Source organism: Fulmarus glacialis, unplaced genomic scaffold (assembly GCF_000690835.1).
Source record: "Fulmarus glacialis isolate BGI_N327 unplaced genomic scaffold, ASM69083v1 scaffold7974, whole genome shotgun sequence".
In the NCBI taxonomy this organism is placed as follows: domain Eukaryota; kingdom Metazoa; phylum Chordata; class Aves; order Procellariiformes; family Procellariidae; genus Fulmarus; species Fulmarus glacialis.
In genome coordinates this window covers 3,803-26,727 of record NW_009207342.1, presented here as the reverse complement: position 1 = coordinate 26,727, position 22,925 = coordinate 3,803, and the positions used below count along the sequence as shown (strand labels likewise).

Here is a 22,925-nt window from a genome sequence, read left to right as displayed (position 1 = left end):
GCGTTCGTTTCCCAGGTTGCACTTGTGTCGGTAGGACCTTCGAGGCAGCCCTGACAGCCAGCAGGGATTTCTTGGCTTTTCCAGCGGAGTTGTCTGCCGAGCCCGTTCCCTCCTCCCACGGTGGATCAGCCTTATCCCCTCCTGCGATGGGACTTGGCGCGCTGACAGCGCTAGCCTAGCAGCTCCCTGCCAGCAAAGTTGGTTCCAGAAGTTAAGGAAGGGTAGTCACTAAATCTTCTGTGAATACGAAGGCAGCGCTGGCATTAAGAACGCTAGCTTATGGACTTAACGCTCCAGCCTGTGACCAAATGTCTCTTCTGAGAAATCTGTCAGGATGGGTTTCCATTGTTCTTGGAAGCTCCTTAGGGGTTTAAACATTTGAGTGTAAATGCTGCTTGCTACCAAAAAGTTGCTTTAACATGAGATGCTCCGGTGTTAGGGTACTTCTTCCAGGTTTGGGGGAAGAAAAAAACCCACTAACAAAGAAACTGCAATCAAACACTGCAACTTACTTTTAATACATAACTCTCTTACTCTCGAGTTCCTTGGTCTGGCTGCATTTTTAAGTTTTTACAAAATTTGTAACTGCTGTCAGGCTCGAGGGGGGGGAAGAAGGTAGCGAATGAAGAAACTAAATACCAGCTAATCACAAAAGCCTGTTTTAAAAAAAAAAAAAACAAAAAACAAAAAACAAAAAAAACCCTACACAGTAGTTTATTTTTTTCAGGCATGTACTCCTGGGTGTCCTCAGGGATGGAGTAGGTAGTATGTGACTTTGGAATAAATTGTTGAACTGGATTAGCATTTTCAGGGATGGGGTAGGTAGTAATGTGACTTTGGAATAAATTGTTGAACTGGATTAACATTTAGGTTTGAAGTTCTTTTGTCTTCCCAGCAGGTTAATCTGCCAGCGTTTTTTAAAAAAAAAAAAAAAAAAAGAAAAGAAAAAGCTAGTTTGTTGGCTTATATTATAATAAATTCAGCTGTCTTGTTAGTCTGTTTGTTTTCTATCTTGTTTTTTTTACTGCTATTACTAGTAAATTGCTTTACGTGTTCTTTGTTGCATAGATTTGAAGGTATTTAGAATCATTTTTATCTGCTTTGTCTGTATTTTGTATATTGTCTAGCACATAGGGATCCTTTCCTTGTCTTGACAACATTACAATAATGAACCAAATATCTCAATGTTTTGAAAGCATCAAACTGGAAATTTACAGTATTATTTTAGAAAAATCAATCAAGTAGAGTGTTTCGTGGTTAGATTTAAAGAAGTTGACTAGGAGGAGCTCCTGATAATTTCTAATACTTGCAAATTTTGACATGGACAACATGTCAAAACACCCGAGTTTATCAAATGATAGTTTTTATCTGCTCAGTCTTAGTCTGGGCTCTTGCTGTATGCACTGCTTGTAACACTGGAGGACTTTCTAACAGCTCATTAAAAGACTTAATTTAACATTTGTCATGTGTGGCTCATAATATGAGACCTGTGCAAGCAACGAAGCTTTTCTTTCTAATGTACATGACAGCATGTTTGGAAAAGCAGGTGAGGCTGAAGAAATATTCCATGCATTTGGAACAGACATTGGTTAAGTTTTGTGAAACCCCCTGCTTTCTGTGCGTGAAGGCTTTTTATGGTGGTTTTTTCCTTTTCAAATACTCAACCTTTTGATCTCTGGTCAAATGTTTATAGCTCAGCAGTGATGCCCTTTTCTAGGGCTCATTAGAAAGTGAGTAAAACGTGCCAAGTTTGAGGTGATTTTTTAGTGGGTTTTTTTTTTTTTGGTTGTTGGTTTGCTCCACACTCCCCCCCCGCCCCCCCCCAAGCTGCAGCTCTAAGGAAGAGGAAGTGCTGTTGGTAAGAGAAAGCCTTCAAGTTGTCCTTAAATTCTGTGTGTAACACCGGGTTATTTTTTGCTGCCATGTTAGCACACAAACCAAAAATCTAGTAGCCATTGGGATGAGTGTGAATTGACATCTTGCAGGGCAATTCAGTATTTGGATCTGTGAGGATGAAAGATGGTAAACCTTTTAACTTTTTTCTTGTATTGCAGACCCACTTATTTATTTATTAATCATTTCAGATGTGAGGACTGTTACTTGGGAACCAAAAAAATAACTCTTTATCCAAAACATCTGAGGAGGAGATACAGAATTGAAGTAATATTAAATCCTCTATGAAGGGCTCTGGAAAAAGGGAGGTTTGTTACTTGTAATGCAGCTTTTAAAGTGACTGATGTATCAGTTACTCAGCAGAGAGGCTGTATGTCTCATGTCAAAATTGTATTCAGGCAGAGATTACAAGAATTTTGCATTGCTCCCTGGAAAGTTAGTAGAATTGGGCCATTCATTTTTGAGTCTCTTCCTATTATTTTCTGTAAGTTATAAATTTTATCTGCAAAAACTTGGAGAATAATGACTAGCTGACTCAAGGCTTTAGTAAATTCAGATTTGGCTTTGTAGTTTTGTACTGGCTTCATAGCCAACTGTTGGGATTTGTGAAAGTTCAGTCAATTCAGGTGAATTCTATGTATTCTTACACCCTAAAAGATAATATATTTGTTACTGCATCTTCTCTGGCGCTTTTTTTTTTTGTAGAGCTGATTGTTTTGAAGTCTTAAAAAACATAGTTTAGAAGGTGGTTACGGTGCTGAAAACCTGTTCTGTTTGCAACATATGGGTGCAGTCATTCAGTACAAGAGATGGGTAATATTTTGCAGCTGGATCTAAGACCATATTCTGATTATAGTGGAATGAATAGTTCTGTTGTGATAGTAACAAACAATTCTGCTCTTATGGTTTCTCACCTGTGAATGTGTGAAATTTTATCCTGTATATTTGTCTTAAAAGAAGAAAAATACGACAAACTTGAGCTTAAAATAAAGATACTACATTATGTGTGTGTACAAACAGCTTGTAACAAAGACTGTGGTTGCAGAGGCTTTTTTATATTGAGAGGTTTAAATTGTTTATTTTCTTCACTGTCTGGACATTTGTAAGGACATTTGGGTGGGGCAGCTGCTTGATAAGAACGGAGTATCTGGTGGGAACCCTGAATTGGTTGTCCAGGTTCCAGTCTCGCAAGCTGCTCTCTTCATGCGTCTCTTCTGTTCAGTGTTCCCTGCACTGTATTCAGGATTAAAATTTGTGCTCAGCTGTGTAGGGTAATAATACTTGGACAAAACTGAAACTATGAGAGCTGGAATCTTATGAATGTGGATCTTTATTCCTTTATACTCTTTTTTTAAGTGTGTATATTTGAAAGGTTTTTTCCCCTTTTTGCTGAACTTCACATTTCATTAAATCTTTTGTTGTCTTGTCACTCTTTTAATGTAATCAGGTTACTTAATTTTAGTCTGCCGTGTAATTTCTAACCTTGTGATTTCTGGTGGTATGTTCAAATTTGGTCATGATCAAGTTGCAACAAGAATTGGTTGTGGAGGAGATCTCATTAGCAGTCCTCTCTCTCTTTTTTTTTTTTTCCTTCCCCCCCTTCCCCTGCAATTCAAAGAGTCATTGCTACAGAATTGAACTCTTCATTGAAATGCCTTACTCCTTCAGTGGGAATGCTAAGACTGTCCCTTATTTTGGTGGCATGTGGTCATCGTTATGACAGAAGCAGTGTTTCTATAGCTAATGGGTTATGTATTACATTTGGTAATGTTTTGAGTTCCAATGTGTATTTCTGCCTACCTGTTTGGGAGGGGGAGAAACAAGCTGGTGATAAATGTATGTAATACGATAACTTATGTATAATAAATTAAGTGCATTATATATTTATAGTTTGCTTTTTTGGTGTCTCTGAGGTAGCTTGACTTCTGTTCCAAAGTCTGTCTTAACAGCAGTGACGATTGTTAAACCGCTTTGGTTTTATAACGTGAACATCTCAAGTTGCATAATTTTACTGATAATTTCTTCCTGTCTGTTACTTTACCGTACTTCTGTAATGCCATTGCACTTAAGTTCTGTACTATCTGATGTAGTGGCAGTTACACGTGTGTGGTTGGTGGAGCACAGCTTTACTTTGGGGGGAGGCAAGTAGGATGAATATAATTAGCTGTTATACAAGATACAAAAGCCTTTTTATTTATTAACTACTGTTGTTAAGAATGTGATGGGATCTGTGCAAGCAGGAAGTTTCTTTATGATTCTGCACATGTGCATTGGCAGCAGCAGCTGAGAGCGAATCTGGCAGTGTTCAGTGGTGGGTGTGAAGCAGCAAGCAACACCTACTTTTTTTCTAGTATCGCTGATGGTTTTATTTAATTCCTCTTGCTACAATATAGTTGTAGAAGATTATGAGTTGCTGTAATGCTGTTAAAAAGCCTTTGGATGTTATCTAGTAAGTGCATATAAAATGTTATCTTTGCATATCAAAACACTTGAAAATCAGCTAACAGGTTGCGGTGATCTCTCAGCTTGCTCTTTTAAAATGTAAAATTTTTTCGAATGTTGATTAAATCAGTCACTGTATTTGAGGCTTTACTAATGTTATTGCAATACAGTTGCTAAATGCTTAATTTGCTTCTCAAAATTTGAAGTTTTGTGGTTTGTTCTCTCCCCCCCCCCCCAATTTTGCATTTTGTCTAACTAAAGCCTGTCCGCTTTTCTGGACGTTTGATATGCCTCTTGTGAAGATCTGTATTTGATTATAGGCTTTTTCAGAGAAAGTGTAATCAAGTTCTGTCAGCTGAAATTGTAGACTAAACTTTAATGACTGGAGAATGAATACTAATCAATACTATGGTTTCTTGGCTTGTAAATTTTAAAAATAAAATCCAAAGTTCTGTCAATTTTAGTAATATCTTTTTCAGAGGAGCGTTCACGAATTGTTTTGTTGCTTTCTTCCATGGTAAGGACACGAAGGCTTAACTTGAATTGTTCCAATTTGTAAATTAGAAGGCTTGCTACTGCATTTCCAGGAAACAAAAATTGCATTACAGTTGCATTCTACTAAATCTGATGTTGTATCTTTTGTGCTTTTATTTGCTTTGTCAGTATAACCAGTATTTTGTCAGTTGAATATCTTCTCAGAAGTGCTAGTGGCAGATGATGGAGAATTTCACCTAATTTAGTTGAGGTCGTGTGTGTGTGAGTACACATGTGAAGGCACATACATGCAAGTAGTGAGCTTATTGGTTAAAGAGCTGGCGTTGCGTGCTTCTTCTGGCTCCTTTTGTGATTGTGTGCAAAACTGCAACAAGCTTGTTTCCTTCTGATTCCTATTTAACCAGAAAGCAGACATGTCAGTGAAGAGTTAATAACTATACTGAGAAACGAGGGGAGCAGGAAAGTCGCATCTGCTTGAAAAGACATTTATTCTAACATGGTTTCCGTCAACGCTGCAAGTTAAATTCTGTAGTTAATACATATTTTAAAACGTTATGCCTTTATGCGGATGGGGAATGTATTCTTAAGAAGACCAGCTTCTTAAATTTAAAATAATAACTGACCCCAATTGTCTGATTTGCCAATCCAGACTTTTGGCTAAAATGCCTTTCAAAAGCTGATTTCACTGACGGTCAAAAAGAGGAAATGCTGCTTTAAGAATCTCTTTTAAGCTAATCTTGCTGGTTTTAAAACGTCTTTCTTTAAATAATTTTTGTTTTCACTACTCAAAAATATTAGTGAATACTTATATAGCTTTAAAATTGATTATTCTTTTTACATGAAGGATATTCTGTATCTCTTCATATTCAAGCACTTGCACAGCTCTGCATGCTTTTAACTGTGCTCTTGAGATAAGTATCATTTATCCTTTTCTGTGTCCTGAGTTTGTGGTAGTGTTCTGTTTGTTTGCTTAAAGCTTCAGGTGGGGTTTTTCAGTTTTTGGTTTTTTATTTTCCTTGAAGCTGTGTCCCCTGCCCCAACCTGGCCATCTTTTCAATTTTGACTGGATTAATTCAAATGAGCAACATACTCTATTTTCACTTGTTAGCTGAACAAAAGCTGAAAATCATGTGAGTAAAGGCTCTTCTGCCCAAAAGCATTTCATCCATTGTGAATGCTCACAGTAGTTTGAGAATACAAATAGCATAAAAATCATCAGTGTCAGTTGTTACGATCATGATATTACATGAAAAAAATCTGTTTCCTTTTATGTCAATAAAACTTAAGATCAAAGAGAAGAGTGCTGGTTGCCATTTTTTTAAAAATGTAAATTAAATAGTGTGTAGTACAGCAGTTGCCAAATGGGGCTATATGTTCTACAGCAAGCTGGTACACAAAAGTTTCCCAGGCAAGCCTTGCTCATGCTCACACCTGGCAGCTGGCTCTGGATGATGTCATTACATGAGGAAAGTTTCTGTGATTCCAAGTTGGAATCTGTGTCATAGGTTTAGGCCATCATTTTGAAATTCTTAAAAACTGTTATAACTTTGAACATTTCAAACTTAGCTAAAAATATTAATTCTTTATTTGGATTTAAAAGTATGTTTACTATATGCATCTAGAGGGACATCACAGATTTTGTCTAGTTATAAGTAAGTTATATAAGTAACAATACATTATTTATCCAATATAGAGTAAGAAACTAAAAATTATTTTTTTGAGACACCTTAATGTTTTTGTGGAATTTTATTTGTAAATAAACCTCCTTGTATTGCAGAAAACAAGCACTGATCCCCTTTGTACCAGAGGGTGTGTGTGTGTTCTGTTAGGACCCTGTGTGCAGGCATGTGAGTGGCTCACAGGGTAACAGCACTGTAGACTGAAAAAGCCAAAGTCTAAACTTGAGCTTTATTTCCTGAGAAGTAAGGACAAGCGATTTTGTTGCCCTATAACTTTTTTTTCCTATCTGAAAACCTTACGTTTATTTTTTACTTTTTATATGTTACAAAAAAATCACTGATGATGTCTGCTAATCCCACAAAACAACGTATTAAAAATAGAGTAGAACGGCAGTCACTGTTAGCTTCATTTTTGGCTTACCAGATGATATGAATTTCTTGCTACATAAAACAAGCAAAGTAAAGAATTGCTTAGAGAATTAAGACTTTTGGCAGAAATTGTACACGCAGAATTAATGTTTTCATTCCTATGGCATGGTTTCAGTTTGTAGCCTTTTTTGTTTATTTTATTTTTAATTCTTGTTGTTTCATTCCTTTGTTTTAAGGAAAGGTGGTGGAATCCTGAGGACTTTAATTTAACATGACACCTATATATTTGTAGTTGAGCCAGTAATATAAAAGCTGAACTAAATTTAAGTCTAAACTTTCATATGTATTTCTCAAATATTAAGTTAGCCATGTATTCTGTGTTTTCTTTAGTGGCATTTCATATGCGGGTGTGAATACTTCTTTAGTTGCCAAGATAAGTGAATGCTATTATGATGGCAAAATGAAACTCGTGGTGCTGTTTTCCCAGCAGACTCTATGAAGTACTTGCCTTACTTAACATAACAACAAAAAAACCAAAACCCCCTAAAACTTAACAAAACAACAAAAAAACCAACCCCCTTTAAAACAGTGGTGTGGGTTTTTTTTTTTTTTAAGAAACAGATGAGAGCACTGAAATACACAATGCAGAATGAAACTCGGTGTTTTACCCTTATTTAAGATGCTTGGTCTCAAGATGTTGCATAGGACATAGTATGTTTTTTTCAGCCTCTGGTATAATATGTGGTCACAATAAAGTGTATTTTTAGTTTCCTGTAGTTAAGTTTTGTAGAACATTATTGTAGCTTAGGGGATCTTTGTAAATGTTTGTAGTAAACAAGGTGGGAGGTAGATTGAGAAAGATGCAACCAGAATATTTATAATAAAGCACAACTAGTTGGGTGGTGTGGTGGGTTTGGTTTTTTTTTTTTGTTTTTTTTTTGTTTGTAATTACTGTGTTTCTCTTGATAGGACTTGTGAAACATGTAGGTTGTGAAATTGGGAGGGGGAAGCACATGTTCAAAAGGGTCACGATAATATGGACAAAAGTAGGAATAGTTGACTGCATGGATCGGCTCCTGTTTTCTGAGATGTTTGATCATGGCAAAAAAAAGCCCTAATAAAAAACCCCACAGTATTGCTTAGTATTTGTAAAAGACTCTAGAAATCATTTTGAAGCTTATGTATCTTGTCCTAGTTTTCATACGTGTCTGCATTGAAGTGGTGTACATCCTGAGTCAAGGGAGGGCAAGTAGGAAAGCTGTTGATCAATATAAAAAGCGGAGAGACAATTTTAATTATTAACAGTTTCTGAGCCTATCCTTCAGTTCTACAGTGTTGGAAATAACAGGAAATAAAACTCGCTGGAAGTCAGATAACTTTTTTTAAAGTTTCTAGCTTTTTCTAGACTTGGTAAATACCAGATGCATTGTATCACAGCCTGTGAAGATTACACCAAAGCCTGGACTAAAAGGCAAAAGACTTAAATGCTCTGAAAAGAAACTGGATATGATGATATACTGAAGTGTGTGTATATAAGGATGTGTGTATCTGAGAGGGTGAAAATTAGGCTTTCACTAATTCTTCTAGGTGATAAGCCATATAAAACTTTGTTTAAAGTATACGCTTGGGTTGTAAATCCGGTTTTGCTCTAACAGCGAGACAACCAGGCTGTTTCAACTTCATTGTTACATTGCCAAGCTAGTTAAAATAGAAGTCTGTCTTTTTTTTTTTTTCATGTCTGCTGAATGAAATTAATATTCAGGTAGCCTATTAGTCTGCAGCACCTGGTAAAAATGGCTATGCTTTTATGTCGGCTAACTCAGCACAAAGTTATCTTTGCTAAGAAAGCTGGACCTCAAGATAGTTCATTTGGTGCTGAATTATAAAGAAGTGGTTGCTTCTAATTTGCTCTTTTTATTAGGTGATGTTTGTTTTGAAGGTTGGTTTGTTTGTTTTAGCAAGGCAGCCTGAAGCATTGTGGCAGATCCATCAAAGATTTTTTTCCCAGCTGCCATTAACCCCACAGTTGGCTAACATGAGTCTTTCTGGTTCATTGTGGATAGGTTGACTTTGGTAGAGAAAATAGACTGTGTGCATCTTCATATTTTAAAAATTGCATGATATATTTGGATTGATTGAAATCTACTTGCATGCAAAGATTATGTTGACTATCACTTAATATACCAAAATAATAAGAAAAATGGCTGGGCAGTGTCTTCGTAAATTACAGGAGAGTCATGAATTGCAACTGCTTCACTGCTGAAATCTGGCAGGATCTTTTAGTAACCAAGAATACACAATGACAGATTTGAACATGATTGGTTAAAAAAAAAAAGTAAAGCCTGTTGACTGGAATATAACTCTTCATTTTCTGTTGTCAGCTCGCCTGGAGTCCTGATCTCAGACCAGGGTCCACTTGTGCGAGACATGTGACAGATTTACAACCTGTGTGTAATACAAGACAATAGATAGAGACAGATGACAAAGAACAGGAAAGAATATTGGTCAGTATTGCTTATATCAATAGGCAAAGGTTTAAACACTTTTAAGCCTGAAATATTTTTTCCTCTAGGCCTCAATGCAAGAAAATTTTGAGGAGGAGGAAGCAGTCTTCTATGGAGCTTATGGCCAGCTCCCTTAACACATGGGTGCAGTTTGGGGAGGTTTGGGAGCAGGAAAACGTTATTTGTTCAAACTATTGGAAGGACTCTGGATTCCTGGTGTCATAGGCTAATGAATGGACTGGCATTTTGGTACTGAAATGAGAGTAGTAGGTTGTCAGGACTTTGAAAGTGAAGATGATGCTGATTTGTTCTGCTGTGGTATAGAAGCAAGAGCCAATGTGGGGGAACAAAGAGAGGGAAAGTACTTTTCTCAAGTGCATCAGCTGAATTCTCATATCGATCTCAAATGATGAAATGGAAGGTTTCAGTATGTATACTTTAAAGCCAGGGAAAGCCTTTTTATTATCTGGTTTTGGTGATGTGTTTGTGTGTGTACGTGTATGTTGCAAGCTAGTTTTGCCCAGTTACAGTTGCTTGAGTTTAATTAGAACAGGTAATGGGTGAGATCAAGGGACTGAGATGACCCTTTGACTGTATCTGGACATTAAATCAGCTCCACTGTGTCATGAAGCTGCAATTTAAATTTTTAGTACCACAGAAAACCAAAAAGGCTATTGCTGTGGTTTGTAGTTATTTTGAGAGCTGAGAACGTGAAAAATGTCGAGATAATCAGGATTCTAAAAGGTGACAAAAATGTGGGTGGTTCTAAGGAACCTGATTTGGGCGAAGTTACTTCCTGTATCCAGATCTGATGATCACTTAGACTTTGAACTGGCAGTTAGGACACATAATCAACTTTCTAGAAAAGATGATCTGTACCACTGAAAACTGGTTAACTCTCTACGTTCCTTAGTTAGGATTTTGGTTTTGGTCTTGCCATTTAAAGATGGTGTGTTACACCAGTGCCTGAGATCCTTCTAAAAATTTTATAGCCATTAAATGTTTTAATATGGTAGGTACTGTAAAACACTTCTGTCTAACCTACTTAGCCCTTTGTGATTCTTTGGAAGAAGAATGAATGAGTCTGAAAATTATTTTTAATTGTTAAGGCTTAGATGTCCCATGCTAACTTTTGCTTTAAGTTTGGTTAACTCCTAAGTGAAAAAGGGGATTTGCTTTTTTGCGTGCTCTCCCATGAGCGATGCTGATGGGGTCTTCATGCTTTCTTGTTCAGAACAAGAAACCGATGATTTGACAAGGAGAATTCCTCAAACGTGATGTTTAGGCTTGTAACTGAGTTTAAAATTGTTGAAAACTTTATGGTCTAATATTATTTTCCTTATTTTCAGATTAACTGCTGAAGTACTGATCGAGTTCTGCTATTCTTCAATGAGGAACTACAGGCTGATCTTTTGCCATAATCTTAAACAACCATAAATGACAAAAGAATGCTTGGTCAGTGAGGGCAGCTGGCGCAGAAAACGTTTTTCAAACTCGGCTGTTTAAGTACTCTGAGGTAGGTTTCTTAAACTACTTTACTCGGGCTATTAAAAAAAAAAAAGGAAGTATGGATTTCAGTATGCATAATCTATTAGAATTTATCAAGCCATTAGTAAACAGAGAATTAAGTTTGGTTACAGTGCTTTAACTAACAGCATGTACTTTATGTTCTATGTGCCATCCTCTATGAAAGTGATTGCTTGCATTCAAGCAAGTACGGGGTTTTTTTTACTATTTATTTTGAAAAGACTTTTTTTTTCTTTGCTAGAAGAAATATTTTGACAGGATAACAGTTTAACTGAGTGACTTATACTGCCTTTGGTAGTACCTTTTTTATCTATTTAGATCCTTTATCAAGCAAAGACTTGCAAGTAAAGCTTGAGCTTCTGCATGATAGGAAGAATGGTATCACTGAGCATCTAGAAACTAGTTTCGGGGGTTTTATTTTCAGTAAAATTTTTAATTTGATGCAGGTGTTGAAAGCTTTATTGTGTAGACCAGAAAATGCCAAATATATTAGAATATGATTGCAGTGCAGTTGTGTATCACAAAATACTTAATCATTTCATGTATCTAAAACTTGGGGTTTTGGTTTGGTATGATCCACTAGTTTCATTTCCTCTCAAGAGGCTTTTGTGTTGGATTTTCAAAGCCTGACTGATTACTGTCAGAAAATGTACTGAAGAATCTAGCTCTCCCAAAGTACCTTAGAACTTAAGTAATAATGCTGTAACTAGAATTTTCTGAATTTCCTTTGCTGCTATATATGTTCTTCTCAGTCTTCTGTTGAGGATTGAACAGAACATCTCGGTAATAGTCATTTATCTAGTTAGCTGTATTTGGAGTCATTACAGAACTCTTAAATCAGTGAACTGATTGAGAAAGACTGGAGAGTATTTGCATTAGGTAATTAAAACACATTGTGTTACAGATCAATACATTCAACAGCGTACACTGAAGTATGATTTTTGGTTTTAATTCCTCTTATTTGACAGAAAAGACAGCTTTGATTTTTGGCTGCAAAAAGATATGAGGAAGAGCTCCTCCCCTTCCTTGAGTAACTGCAACTCTGTTCTTGCTAACAAAATATTTGGAATTCCACTTGATGAGCTGCAGCAAGAAGGGCAACCAGACAATGAAGTTCCATTCATAGTCCGCCATGTTGTGGACTATATTGAGGAACATGGTATGTATTGTCTTGCTGTACTCCTAAATAATATATTTCGCTTTTATTCTTACACAATAGATTGTGGTTTTTTGAGGAGTACGTGTTTTCTGAAGTTACTTATATTTAATTGGATGTGATTTGGTTGGTTTTTTGTTGTTTTTTCTTTTTTTTTTGGTGATACACACTTCCTTTCTCTACTCCTTCTGTTATGTTTGATTATCACTGTTTTCTAGCCAACACTAATGCAGTCAGCTCAGCAGAGTACTTCATAGGAAATGGTGTGTTTTAGGTACTGTTAATATTTACCTTATTATTGTATTGTCAGCTGGGCATAAGAATGTGTTTGCTGGGAAAAGGACTGCTGGAAGTCTTGCAAAACTGTTGTCCAGAAAGTGTTTCATTTAGTATGTTAATTATGCATATCTGATTATCAGTATTTTCTGATATATTTGTCCATACTAGATCTAAAAGTTTATTTTTGCAACTTCTTTCTAACTCAGGGGGTCTGGAACAAGAAGGACTTTTTCAAGTCAATGGGAATGCTGAGACAGTGGAGTGGCTTCGGCAACGATACGATAATGGAGAAGATGTGGACCTGGTTAAAGAAGCAGATGTACCCTCAGCTATTAGCCTTCTTAGATTTTTTCTTCAAGAACTTCCAGAGCCAGTTATCCCAGGCAGTTTGCACATACATTTGATGCAACTTTCTCAAGGTAATAATTATTTTTGATTCAGTGTTTTTATTTTATTATTTTAAGAGTAAAAACCAGTATTAAATTGAGATTTGCAGTGGCACTAGTGTGTCTTTGGTGTACTGTGTAATAATGTGTGTATCAGGAGGCATTCAAATATACCCAAATAAATAGGTCTTTTTTAGGAAACTTGGTCTGGGTTCAAAGACACAGTTTATCTATCATGCAGGAAAATAATGAAACTGCCACATACCATGCTGATTAGTTCTGAATATTCCATGTTCTTGTGCGTGAATACTGGGACATTGGTCAAAGCCACTAGAATCAAAGTTGTTTGACAGTTTCCCACCACTGATGCTTTAAAAGTGCTAGGGAATGCTTTTGTCTGTTTTTCTCTTATTTCCTCTGAATTTCACTTATCCTGCCTTTGCTTTCATGGCACTTAAAGCTTTTGTATACTAGAGAAGAGATCTCAAGCTGTATACTCATGTCATATTTGCTCTCCCACTGTGGACTTTTTCAGTTTAAAATTCGTTTGTAGGAGGGGAAAAAAAAAGTCATCAGCATATTGTTGTTGCTAAGTATGTTTTTTCATATACTGCAAAACTTTGCCCTTTCAAATTGACATCCGTATGCTGGCACAGTATTTTCTTTACCAATTCCCAACTTGTCTATCTGTATCCACGCTCCTGGGTCTTTTGGCCTCTGCTGTGTTGAGTGGTGTTGGAGTTGATTCATAACTTGACTAGTAAAAAGGCTTGTCTTGCAGCACTACATTACTAAATGTCCTTAAAGGGTACGTTGATGTCCGAGTTCCACACCCTGTGACATAACTGATGGTTTTGCTGGTTGTCACTCTTCAGGAGCGTTGCTCATTTTCCAGTGTCAGTTTGTACTTCCCTCCAAGTGCTGGGCTTGTTTTGCTTTGTAAGATGCACATTTTTGTTTGATTTGATTTTCTGTTGTTGAGTTTATTCCTGAGAAGAACTTGATAACCCTCATGATAGTCCTGTTTGTTCACACTGGGAATTGGTTTGTAGGATGAGTAAGTATAGCATTGTTTTCATACGCTGTTACGCTATATTTAGGAAGTGCTGAACTGGAGGGTCATCTGCAGCAGTGTGAAGCTGCTTCATTTTCCTCCCTTGTAGCCTGTATATCCTGGATAGCTGGTGAGCAGAGGCTGAACACTGATGTGTGAGGCACTAAATAGTCTTGTGCTGGAAACAATTTTTGGAAGCTACTGACCAGAGAAGCTTGTTAAGGCTGAAGTTCTGTTTGCTTGTTTGTCCTGTGCAGTAATGAGAAACTGAAGTGGATAGGGAATTCCATTAGTGATATATCTGCTATATGGTTTGCTTTGCTAACGTCATGGTTCATTGGACCTAAGTAGCTAGTAAACCATTGTTTGGGTTTTGGATTTTGTTGGTGGTGGGTTTTTTTTGTTTGTGTCATCCCCCCGCCCCCAATGATAAATAACAAAAGGATTGTTCAGGCAGTAATGCAGAATGCTGCTGGTTGCTCAGCTAATACCGCTATACGGCTTCATTTGCAATGTTATCTCTCAGGACTGGAAATGGGATTGAGGTATACTCACTTGGTGACAGTGTAATTCCCTTCTATGACTTGTAAAATACAGTGCGAAGATTGGGTTTTTTCCATCTTTGAATAGATGACTGTGGAAGGATTTACATAGGGGTTGTTTTGGGAAAAGAGCTGTTCTTCAGCATGCAAGTCCCCATTTAGTTCCCTTTTGTTAAATATACAGAGAAACTTCACGTAAACTTGCAGCTTATTGTCTTTACTGTCTTTTTTTAAAGTGTAAAATAAAGTGATTTCAGAAAGATTTAAAGTTATCTGTACCAAGGAAACCAAAACACATAAACCTTTAAACGTTGTTTCCTGATACTAAAATTAGAGTTTCAGTTTCCTCTACTCAGGTTTTGGCTTTTGATATTTTGACTGTCTGATAGACATATCTCAGTTTCCAGAATTACAGTATTAGCTGCATTTTAGGCAGAGGAATTGCTTACAGAAATGCAGATGGTGATAGTAATTTTGGATCCATATGTTACTTCTGGTATTTTCCCTCTTTAGCAGGCTTTCCGTATCATTAGGTTAAACTTAGTTCTCAAAACAACTTAGTTATACAACAAGGTGTGGCCTATATACATCTTTTGAGGCTTGTTCCGTGCAGGCCTAATGGTGGTTCGTCAAAGGCAAGTGATTTTAGTAATTGAAGTGTGAATTTGACCCCAAAGCGCTAGGCCGTGTGTCCCAGAAGTGCGTATCCATGGTTTACTGTCAGAGGACTTCAGTTACAGGTAAGAATGTTCTCACTTTAGGTCTCTGGCTGTTGTTTAGAACATAAATTTTAGGACAGATTGGTTAGACAAAACATCTATATGTGTATGTGCAAGGTGGTCTGACTATCACCTCTTTCTCTTGCTCTCTTTGTTTTTGAAGGTCTACTTTGTGAAAGTATTTTTCTAAGTTCTCTTTTGCTGTTCTGTTTCCTAAACGCATTTCTAGAGTAAAAACTAACAATAATGCATTCATTTTATTCTGTTACTGTGTTGAGAGAACTATTTTTCTGTGCCTGGTTACCTGTATTCAAATACTGTAGATGTTGACTGTGTCTGAGCTAATGAAGTCCTGCACAGTTACTGCTTGGTATTACTGTACATACACAACAGGGCATTTACTCACTTCTTTGATTTGCTATTAAGGACTAGGATGTCTCAGCTCTCTAATCTAGAGAGGCAGAGTGACTTACCATCTCCAAACATCCTTTTCCCTTTCTAACTGATCTGAGAAGAGTTTTCAAACTGTTAGTATCAATTTTTCTCCCGTTTTGCTTTCCTGACATTTATTTTCCTTTATATGCAATTTCTCTGTCAGGTACAAACAGTTGTAAACTCTTTGAACCTTGTTGCCTGTAAGGCTGATAATATAACAAATTAGATTTATGGGGAGGTATTTTGATGAAGGATAGTTAAATGTGGGGTGAGAATGAGGAAGTTTTATGGTCACCCTTCTTCAGGTCTGAAATTGCATCAGCAAGCTTCAGGCTAAGTATGTGTTAAGATGATTGCATTGAGATTGCTTGTATTCATAAGTTAAGTATTATAAAAGTAAGTAGAGTGTTAAGAATGGGATGCTTGTAGAGGAAAAAGCGTTGAAGTAGCTTGTCTGAAACGGGGAGAATTTAACTAGCTTTTAAGTTGGCTTGCTATCTCTGGAGCTGTTGCTGTCTCTAGAGCTCTTCTGCAAAGCAAATATGAGAGTGGTAAAATGAAAGGATATGAGAAGCCAGGCCTATGTGATCAGAAACTTGAGTGAGCATTAATTGGGGAAAACATGCAGAAAACTACTGATTGGACTTGCAGAGGAGAATATGGTAGAAATCATTGGTTTAGGTTATCAATTTCTGCTTCATAGAAGAAATCAAATTTATAGTTTAATATATCATTAGGGAAAGTAATCTAATGATACTGTGCTATGGAAACAAGACTGGGGAGGGTTTTTTTTGTTATGTTCCCCTGCCTCTTCACCACCCCTCCAAACCTCTGACATCATTGAAGAAGAGTGATGGAATAGGAAATGAGTTATTAGCCTCTCTTGGAAAGATCAGAGAGGAAGAGACTAATCCAGAGATTGAAATGAGAGCATGGGATGCTGGGATAGATGGATTGTTATGAAATACTACCACTGTAAATACCCTTCAGAAATGTGGGCTGGATGCTTCAGTTTTAGGGTTTAGGGTGGGTTTTTTTCCTTTTTCCGTGGAGAAATTTAGTATGAGAATCTCAGATCGAACAAATGCAAGTCAAATTCTGACATTTTAGGCTGTGGTCTGATCAAATTAGTTGTACTTCAGAAGTAAGTAATTGTCAGACTCAAAAAGCTGATCAATATCAAATGTGAAAAAGCAGATATTTTATTTCTGTGATTAAAATATTTTTATTACATTTTTCAGATTATAATAACGAAGATGAATTTGGAAGAAAGTTGAGGTTCCTCTTGCAGCAGCTTCCACCTGTTAATTACAGTTTGTTAAAGTTTCTGTGTAAATTTTTAGCTAACGTAGCATCGCATCATGAAGAAATTTGGTCAGCAAGTTCTTTAGCTGCAGTCTTTGGCCCGGATGTTTTTCAGTAAGTTAGTTATAAAAGTTCATGCAGTGTTTTTATGTGAATTTGACAGTGTACATCTGTAGTCTAAAGTCTTTCCTAGTCCATGAGTAACAGTAGCAAGTACACAATATGTTTTGGGCAATATCTTTCTTTCTGTTCCTCCCTCACCCCAGTTTTGTGTTACAATTTTTGCTCTGATTTAAACAACAGCTTGTCTACGAGCTATGGCATTAGAAACCACTGATTTGATTGTTGCATTACTGTAATTATACTGAGGTTCAAATTTTTTAGAGATAGTATGTAACATTAGGAAAAATTTCTTTACTGAAGGAGTGGTCAGGCCTTGGAACAGGCCACCCAGGGAAGTGGTTGAGTCACCATCCCGGGAAGTATTTAAAACATGTGTAGATGAGGCGCTTAGGGACATGGTTTAGTGGGCATGGTGGTGTTGAGTTGATGGTTGGACTCGATGATCTTAGAGGTCTTTTCCAACCTTAATGATTCTATGATTACTATTTGTAGCAAGAAAGCAGTTCTAGGAGAAAGCTGTTAAGGTACAAATGTATACTGGGGTTTCCTCTCAACAGGAAAATACTTGAATTTTAAATATTCCTCACGAAAAGTTAATTGACTAACTAGTTGTTACTTCATCAATTTTAAATATAAAATAGTATAAAGCTTTATAATGCAGTAGTGTGAAGGCACGTTTAAAGTTCTGTGTGTTCAAAATGGATTAGGGATAATGGTGGGAAGTGTAGCCCTTAGTCACAGAAGTCATTCATAGGAGTTCTTTGAGGAAATGGTTGGATTTAGATCTTTAAACTAAAACAGTGTTGAAATCTTTAGCATTTACACAGATGTGGAGGATCTGAAAGAACAAGAAATAGTTAGCAGAATAATGGCGGGACTTCTGGAGAACTACTATGAATTCTTTGAAAATGAAGAGGAAGATTTTTCATCTACTAATGATTTAAGCTCAATAACTGAGCAGGTAAGAATATTTTAAATGGCAATATGTTATCACTTAAGTATCTATTATACACATTTATGTTTATGAAAGATATGTTGAAATGTAATTTTCTTTAGTATGTCTTTCGGTAGTTTCTTGCAAACTGACAAAACCTGGTGTTTCCTTAAATGAATTTTCTTACCATCTATTTGCTTGTGAAATTGTTGCTTTGTAGTAAATATAGCTATGCTATGTAGAAAAATACATAGGAACTAAACCAACAATGATATCCTGCCCAACATAGACGTTGTGATGCTATATAAACAGTATAGCTTTTTAATTACCTTTTTAGGAACGGAGAACTGTTTTTTAAGCGAATGCAGAACCACGCTGTTGTTGGTCTTGGTCAATAACATTTCTAGGTGTGTCTTACAGAAACATGCAGGGTCTCGCACTCCACTTGATGATGTTATCAGTCATGTTTCCCTATGCCAAAATTTTTGAATGGTGTTTCTGATTCTAAGACTTCAAAATACCATCTTGACATTAGTGGGGAAAAGTGTTGAAATTGGAGAAACAAAGTTGAATAGAATAGAAATACTCTGCGTCCTAGTATTCAACTGCCAGCATTGGCAGATTCACCTGTCCGTCTGACTGATGGTATCCATTATCGCTCTTCAGCCTTTCCTCACAACAAATTTAACTTTGTGAAGTAAAATACCATGTCATGCTGGGATAAATAGAGACGGAGAGTTGTTAGGGAAATGAAAATACGGTATGTGATACAAACTTCTTCTGTTGGCAAATATTTTTAATTCTAACAAGTCGTGGTACATAAGTGATAATGCACGGAAGAAGTACTTTTTGTATCATCAAAGCCAGGTTCATGAATTATTAATAAAATCTTGGCTCAAACCCTTCCTCAGAAATATGGAAAGATATAAACTAAATTTTCTCATATTCATTTGGCTTAAGAAATGATGTATTTTCTTTAAAGAGGAAAAAGGGTAAATAACCAGCAGTTGCTAAGGAAGGTAGCAAGAAATACTGAATTTTTAAAGCCTAACTATCCTACGAATCCCTCCTCTAGCAAGACAGGTAAGGCAAGTAGTAGAGCAGCTAGTTGCTTCCTCTTCGCTGCAGTAGACACCTCACCCATTGGTCTGGTCTGCCAAGCGTGGGCAGCAAGCTCTGGATTGAGCAGCTTCTGCTCTGCTGGCTCTTCTAGCAACCTGCTGCAGCTTTGCAGTGTTTGCTGTCTCTTCAGCTCTTTGCAGGAATATGTCTAGCACTGGGAACTGACACAGCCCTGCTGCATGCAGGAAGCTGTTAAATAAAGCTGGGCTGTAACTTCTGCAACTGGAGGCTGAGGGCTGTCGCCTGAGGTCGGGATGACTGCTCTTTAAAGTATAGTTAGTTGGTCTGTGCTCTCAGGCTTTAAAATTACTGACTTGTCTGTGGGTCATTATATGTTTTAGCAAAAGGGTTTCCCAAGTATAACAGTCTGTGTGGTGTGTGGTTTTGTTTTTGTTTTTTCCCTAAGTTTGGGGCCTGGTGGGGTGTCCTTGAATTTCGTGGTGTCTCCACCAGATGTCAACCGTGCACCTCTGTTGGGCCCTGCTCCCTCCCAGGCTGGTGCGGTGGGGTGCAGAGGGGCTGCTCTCCACGCTGGGCGCAGCCCCACTGGCAGTGGACTGGTGTGGGTGGGCTTGCCCGTGGTTCACTGGCACATCCTCTTCCAATTACAGAGGAGAGTCAGGGATAAATATGTTTCTTGCCCTGCGTGTAGTGCCATATAACATATCACGCCCCTCTTAAATATACATACCTCCTCTCTGCCTCCTGTATAGTCTTAAACTTCTAAAGTTTCAATTTTTCTTAATTCAGTGGTTTTGTTTTATACTTGTGTGGCAGATACTATAAAGCATATTTTCTTGAGGCTACTGCTGATACTTTAATTCTTGGGTTTGGAAGTTGGGAGATCAGTAATCCATCACAGAGTTGTTTTGCGAATCACAACTTTGTTGTGTTTACCTTTTTATGTTTTAGACATAGTTGCTTTTTAAAAAATGAAGGCGGCTGTATTGAATTGTCATCTAGCTGTATTGTTTTAGTTTTTAAATTGGCTATATTTTACTGCTTCAGTAAAAACATATCCTGTGTTTGGAAACAAAGAAATAAAAATAGACAAGGGACTTCACAGAAACTTCTCAATGCTCTTGCTTTTACATTTGCCATTATAAGTATTCATTCAGTACCTTAAAGTTTGGATTCTTAGACTTCTACGTTGCCTTCCATAGAAGGGTTTGAAAATGCTTCTCATGTATGAATAAGGCTACCTATGGAATAGAGGAGAATTATCTGTCCCTGTTTTATACATAGAGGAAGAAAGGTTCTATGCCTTGTGACTTCAGTGGAGCTGGGATTTTGTTGTTTCTTGATTCTGCTTGTGTTCATTTACTGCATCAAAGGTGCTTCTTTTCAGTTTTTGTCCAATGTTTCAAAAGGGTTATGTAGGTTTTTTATGATGTGGAATGTATGGTTTTACATAAAAGCAAGTATAATATTCCTGTTTTTCTAAAACTGAAAAATTACAAGTATGTTGTTTTTATACCTCTTATGCTGTTTTAATTCCTCGGCCCTCTTAGAAGAAGTTTTCAAGCCATTAACTGTGAATAAATCTTTTTATTAGATCAATGATCTCTTGGAAGAGGAGGAAGATGTAAAGCTTGAGCAGTCTGAAGAACTTCCAGAAGATGGCACAGAGAAACCTGTTGAAAGGCCAGCTGTGGTGCATCTAGATATGACAGGGAGTCTCTCGGATTCCAGGAGTGTTACAGCATCAACAAGGTAACGTTTTTATGCCTCTGAGTTTGGATTTAAAGTTTGGAGTATAGTCTGTTGTGTCTGAGAGAGAGAAGCTGTCAGGCATTTGAGATAAGTGGTGATGTCTACAAACTGAAGCTTTAAAAGTAGGTGCAGTTCTTGTAGTAGTAAAACATGGGATAAAATAACTGTTCCCAAATTCAGAAGAGGAATGCTTGTAGAACTTAGATTGGATTAACTATGGTGATTTATACAGAGAAAGGGAAAAAGGGCATATTTTAGTGAAACTGTAAAGTGGTATATAAACAGTAAATTTTGTAGCAGAAATATAAAAAGAATCTGAATATTGGTAGATGCAAACTCATTCTGTGCCATCTTTCCACCACTCTCTTTCAGTAGGAAATCCTAGGACTATTTCTTGTCACGTGCTAGTGAGCAGAGATGTGTCCTTACATGACCCTAATTCTTTTCTGTGAGAATTTGTTTGTTCAGATTTTTTTTTTTATGCCCAGTTTGGTCAGGTCTTAGATGAGGAAAGTACTTTCTTATTTCACTAGAGTACAGTGGGATATATTTCATAAACAATTGTAATGAAGACTCTGTAGATGTGATTGTTTCCTGAAAATATGCTAGAGAAAGAAAATGCCAGGGATGAAGAGGAACTATATATGACCAAAAGGACAGTGGAAAGCAAGTGGGATAATATTGACCATTAATGATTTTTAGGTTGAAATTTAGATGTTGTAGAAAGGCCTTTAGTAGGATCAAAGTGGAGGAAATTTTGAGCACTTTAAAGTGGCATTTTGTAAGGTTATATGTGAGACTTCGTAGAATGGATTGCTTGCAAAAAAACTTGATTTGAGGGTCCAGAAAGTCTCCTTAATTTGAGTTGAAATGAAGGCTCTGGATACCCTATTTTGTGAAAGTTGACTTGCTAATATATTTGTAAAACAGCTGAAGGTCCTTCTTCAGTTAATTTAAACTCTGCCAATTAAATTTATCTCGGAGGCTGATGTTTCTTTGTGATATCAATGTAGGAGTGACGTGACTGGCACCTATGCACAAGTTGAGGTTTCACTTGTTAACTGCTTTTTAGAAAAAAGTTGTTAGAAAAATGCATAGAAAGCCAAGGTCTCGCATTGTCCAAACAGGTATAATGGCTGCTGAAGCTGGAGGGACCTGTGTTACCTGCCTAAGAGCCAGGCTCTGTAGAGGGATCTGTTTGGCTGGGCTCTGCTGGTAGAGAGCTGTGAGCAAGCTTGGAAGTTGCAAAGTGTAATACAAGGAGGAGTATTGGAGTAGGAGTCAGATTTTGATTGAGACCAATACTCATAAAGGAGATGCATTAACTTAAAATGGTACTTCCATTTGAGACCTTATTTGTACTTGCTTGCAATACACAGGTTTGTTTTACTTGCTTGTAGTTACACAAGTTTTAATTTTTAAGACTGTTTACTTGTATTATATTTATTGACTTGTATTATTATATTATTTATATAGCTCTACAGCATGTGTTAGGTATGGGCATTGCATGTAAGAATTTGGAGGGAGGGGTGAGGAAGAATCTATAATAAAAGTGTGACTGAAAGCAGAAGAAATGCAGGGAAAATCACAAGTAAGTTTACTGCCTAAGACTGAGTAGTCTCAAGAATGTGGATTTCGGGTTGAAATCTGTTCAGCTGCTTGGCTGCACACTTCCTTCTACTTCATTGCAAGAATTTGTAAAATATAAAATAATTAGAGAAACATAATTCTGTTTTGTAATTTAAATTATATTTTAATAGTTAATTAACCTTGTCAGCAATAGAACTGTTTAATTTTAGTTTGAGTTAAATTAAAAAAAAAAAAAAAAATTGCTGCAATTGGAATTTCTACAGAAGTGTTCCTTTTTCCAGTTAAAGTTTTAAAACAATTTAACTATTCACAGGTATTTAGTTGCTTGTGGAATGTTTAAGCGCGGCAGTAGTGACAAACTCAACGTGTTCGAGAGTTTTTAAATCTGATAGCCTGAAGAGAAAATCATCTTTACTTGATGTTTAGGGTTAATTAAAAATTAATAGGCATTAATTATGGTTGGCATTTTACATAATTTGTGGGAAGGATAAGGAGGAATCCTGTAGAAGAAGAAAGAGAATTTTGACTGTAAAACCAGAACAACTACAGGAAATGTGTTTTTTCAAAAAAAAAAAAAAAAAAAAATTACAGAGAATGAGAAAGTTTGCTTTATTAAACTTTTAACCACTATAAATACTGTAAATATTTTTCCAAACTT

General features: G+C 36.7%; 1 protein-coding gene across 1 annotated transcript; it reads left to right on the top strand.

The window, feature by feature from the left end:
- Positions 1 to 10,731: 10,731 nt before the first annotated feature.
- LOC104071665 (protein FAM13B-like) lies at positions 10,732 to 20,677 on the top strand (the record flags this gene model as incomplete). Its single annotated transcript, XM_009576052.1, has 6 exons — positions 10,732 to 10,898; positions 11,878 to 12,068; positions 12,551 to 12,763; positions 16,722 to 16,899; positions 17,725 to 17,869; positions 20,520 to 20,677. Coding segments are annotated over exons 2-6 (851 nt in total), but the record flags the coding sequence as incomplete, so codon positions are not given.
- Positions 20,678 to 22,925: the final 2,248 nt, after the last annotated feature.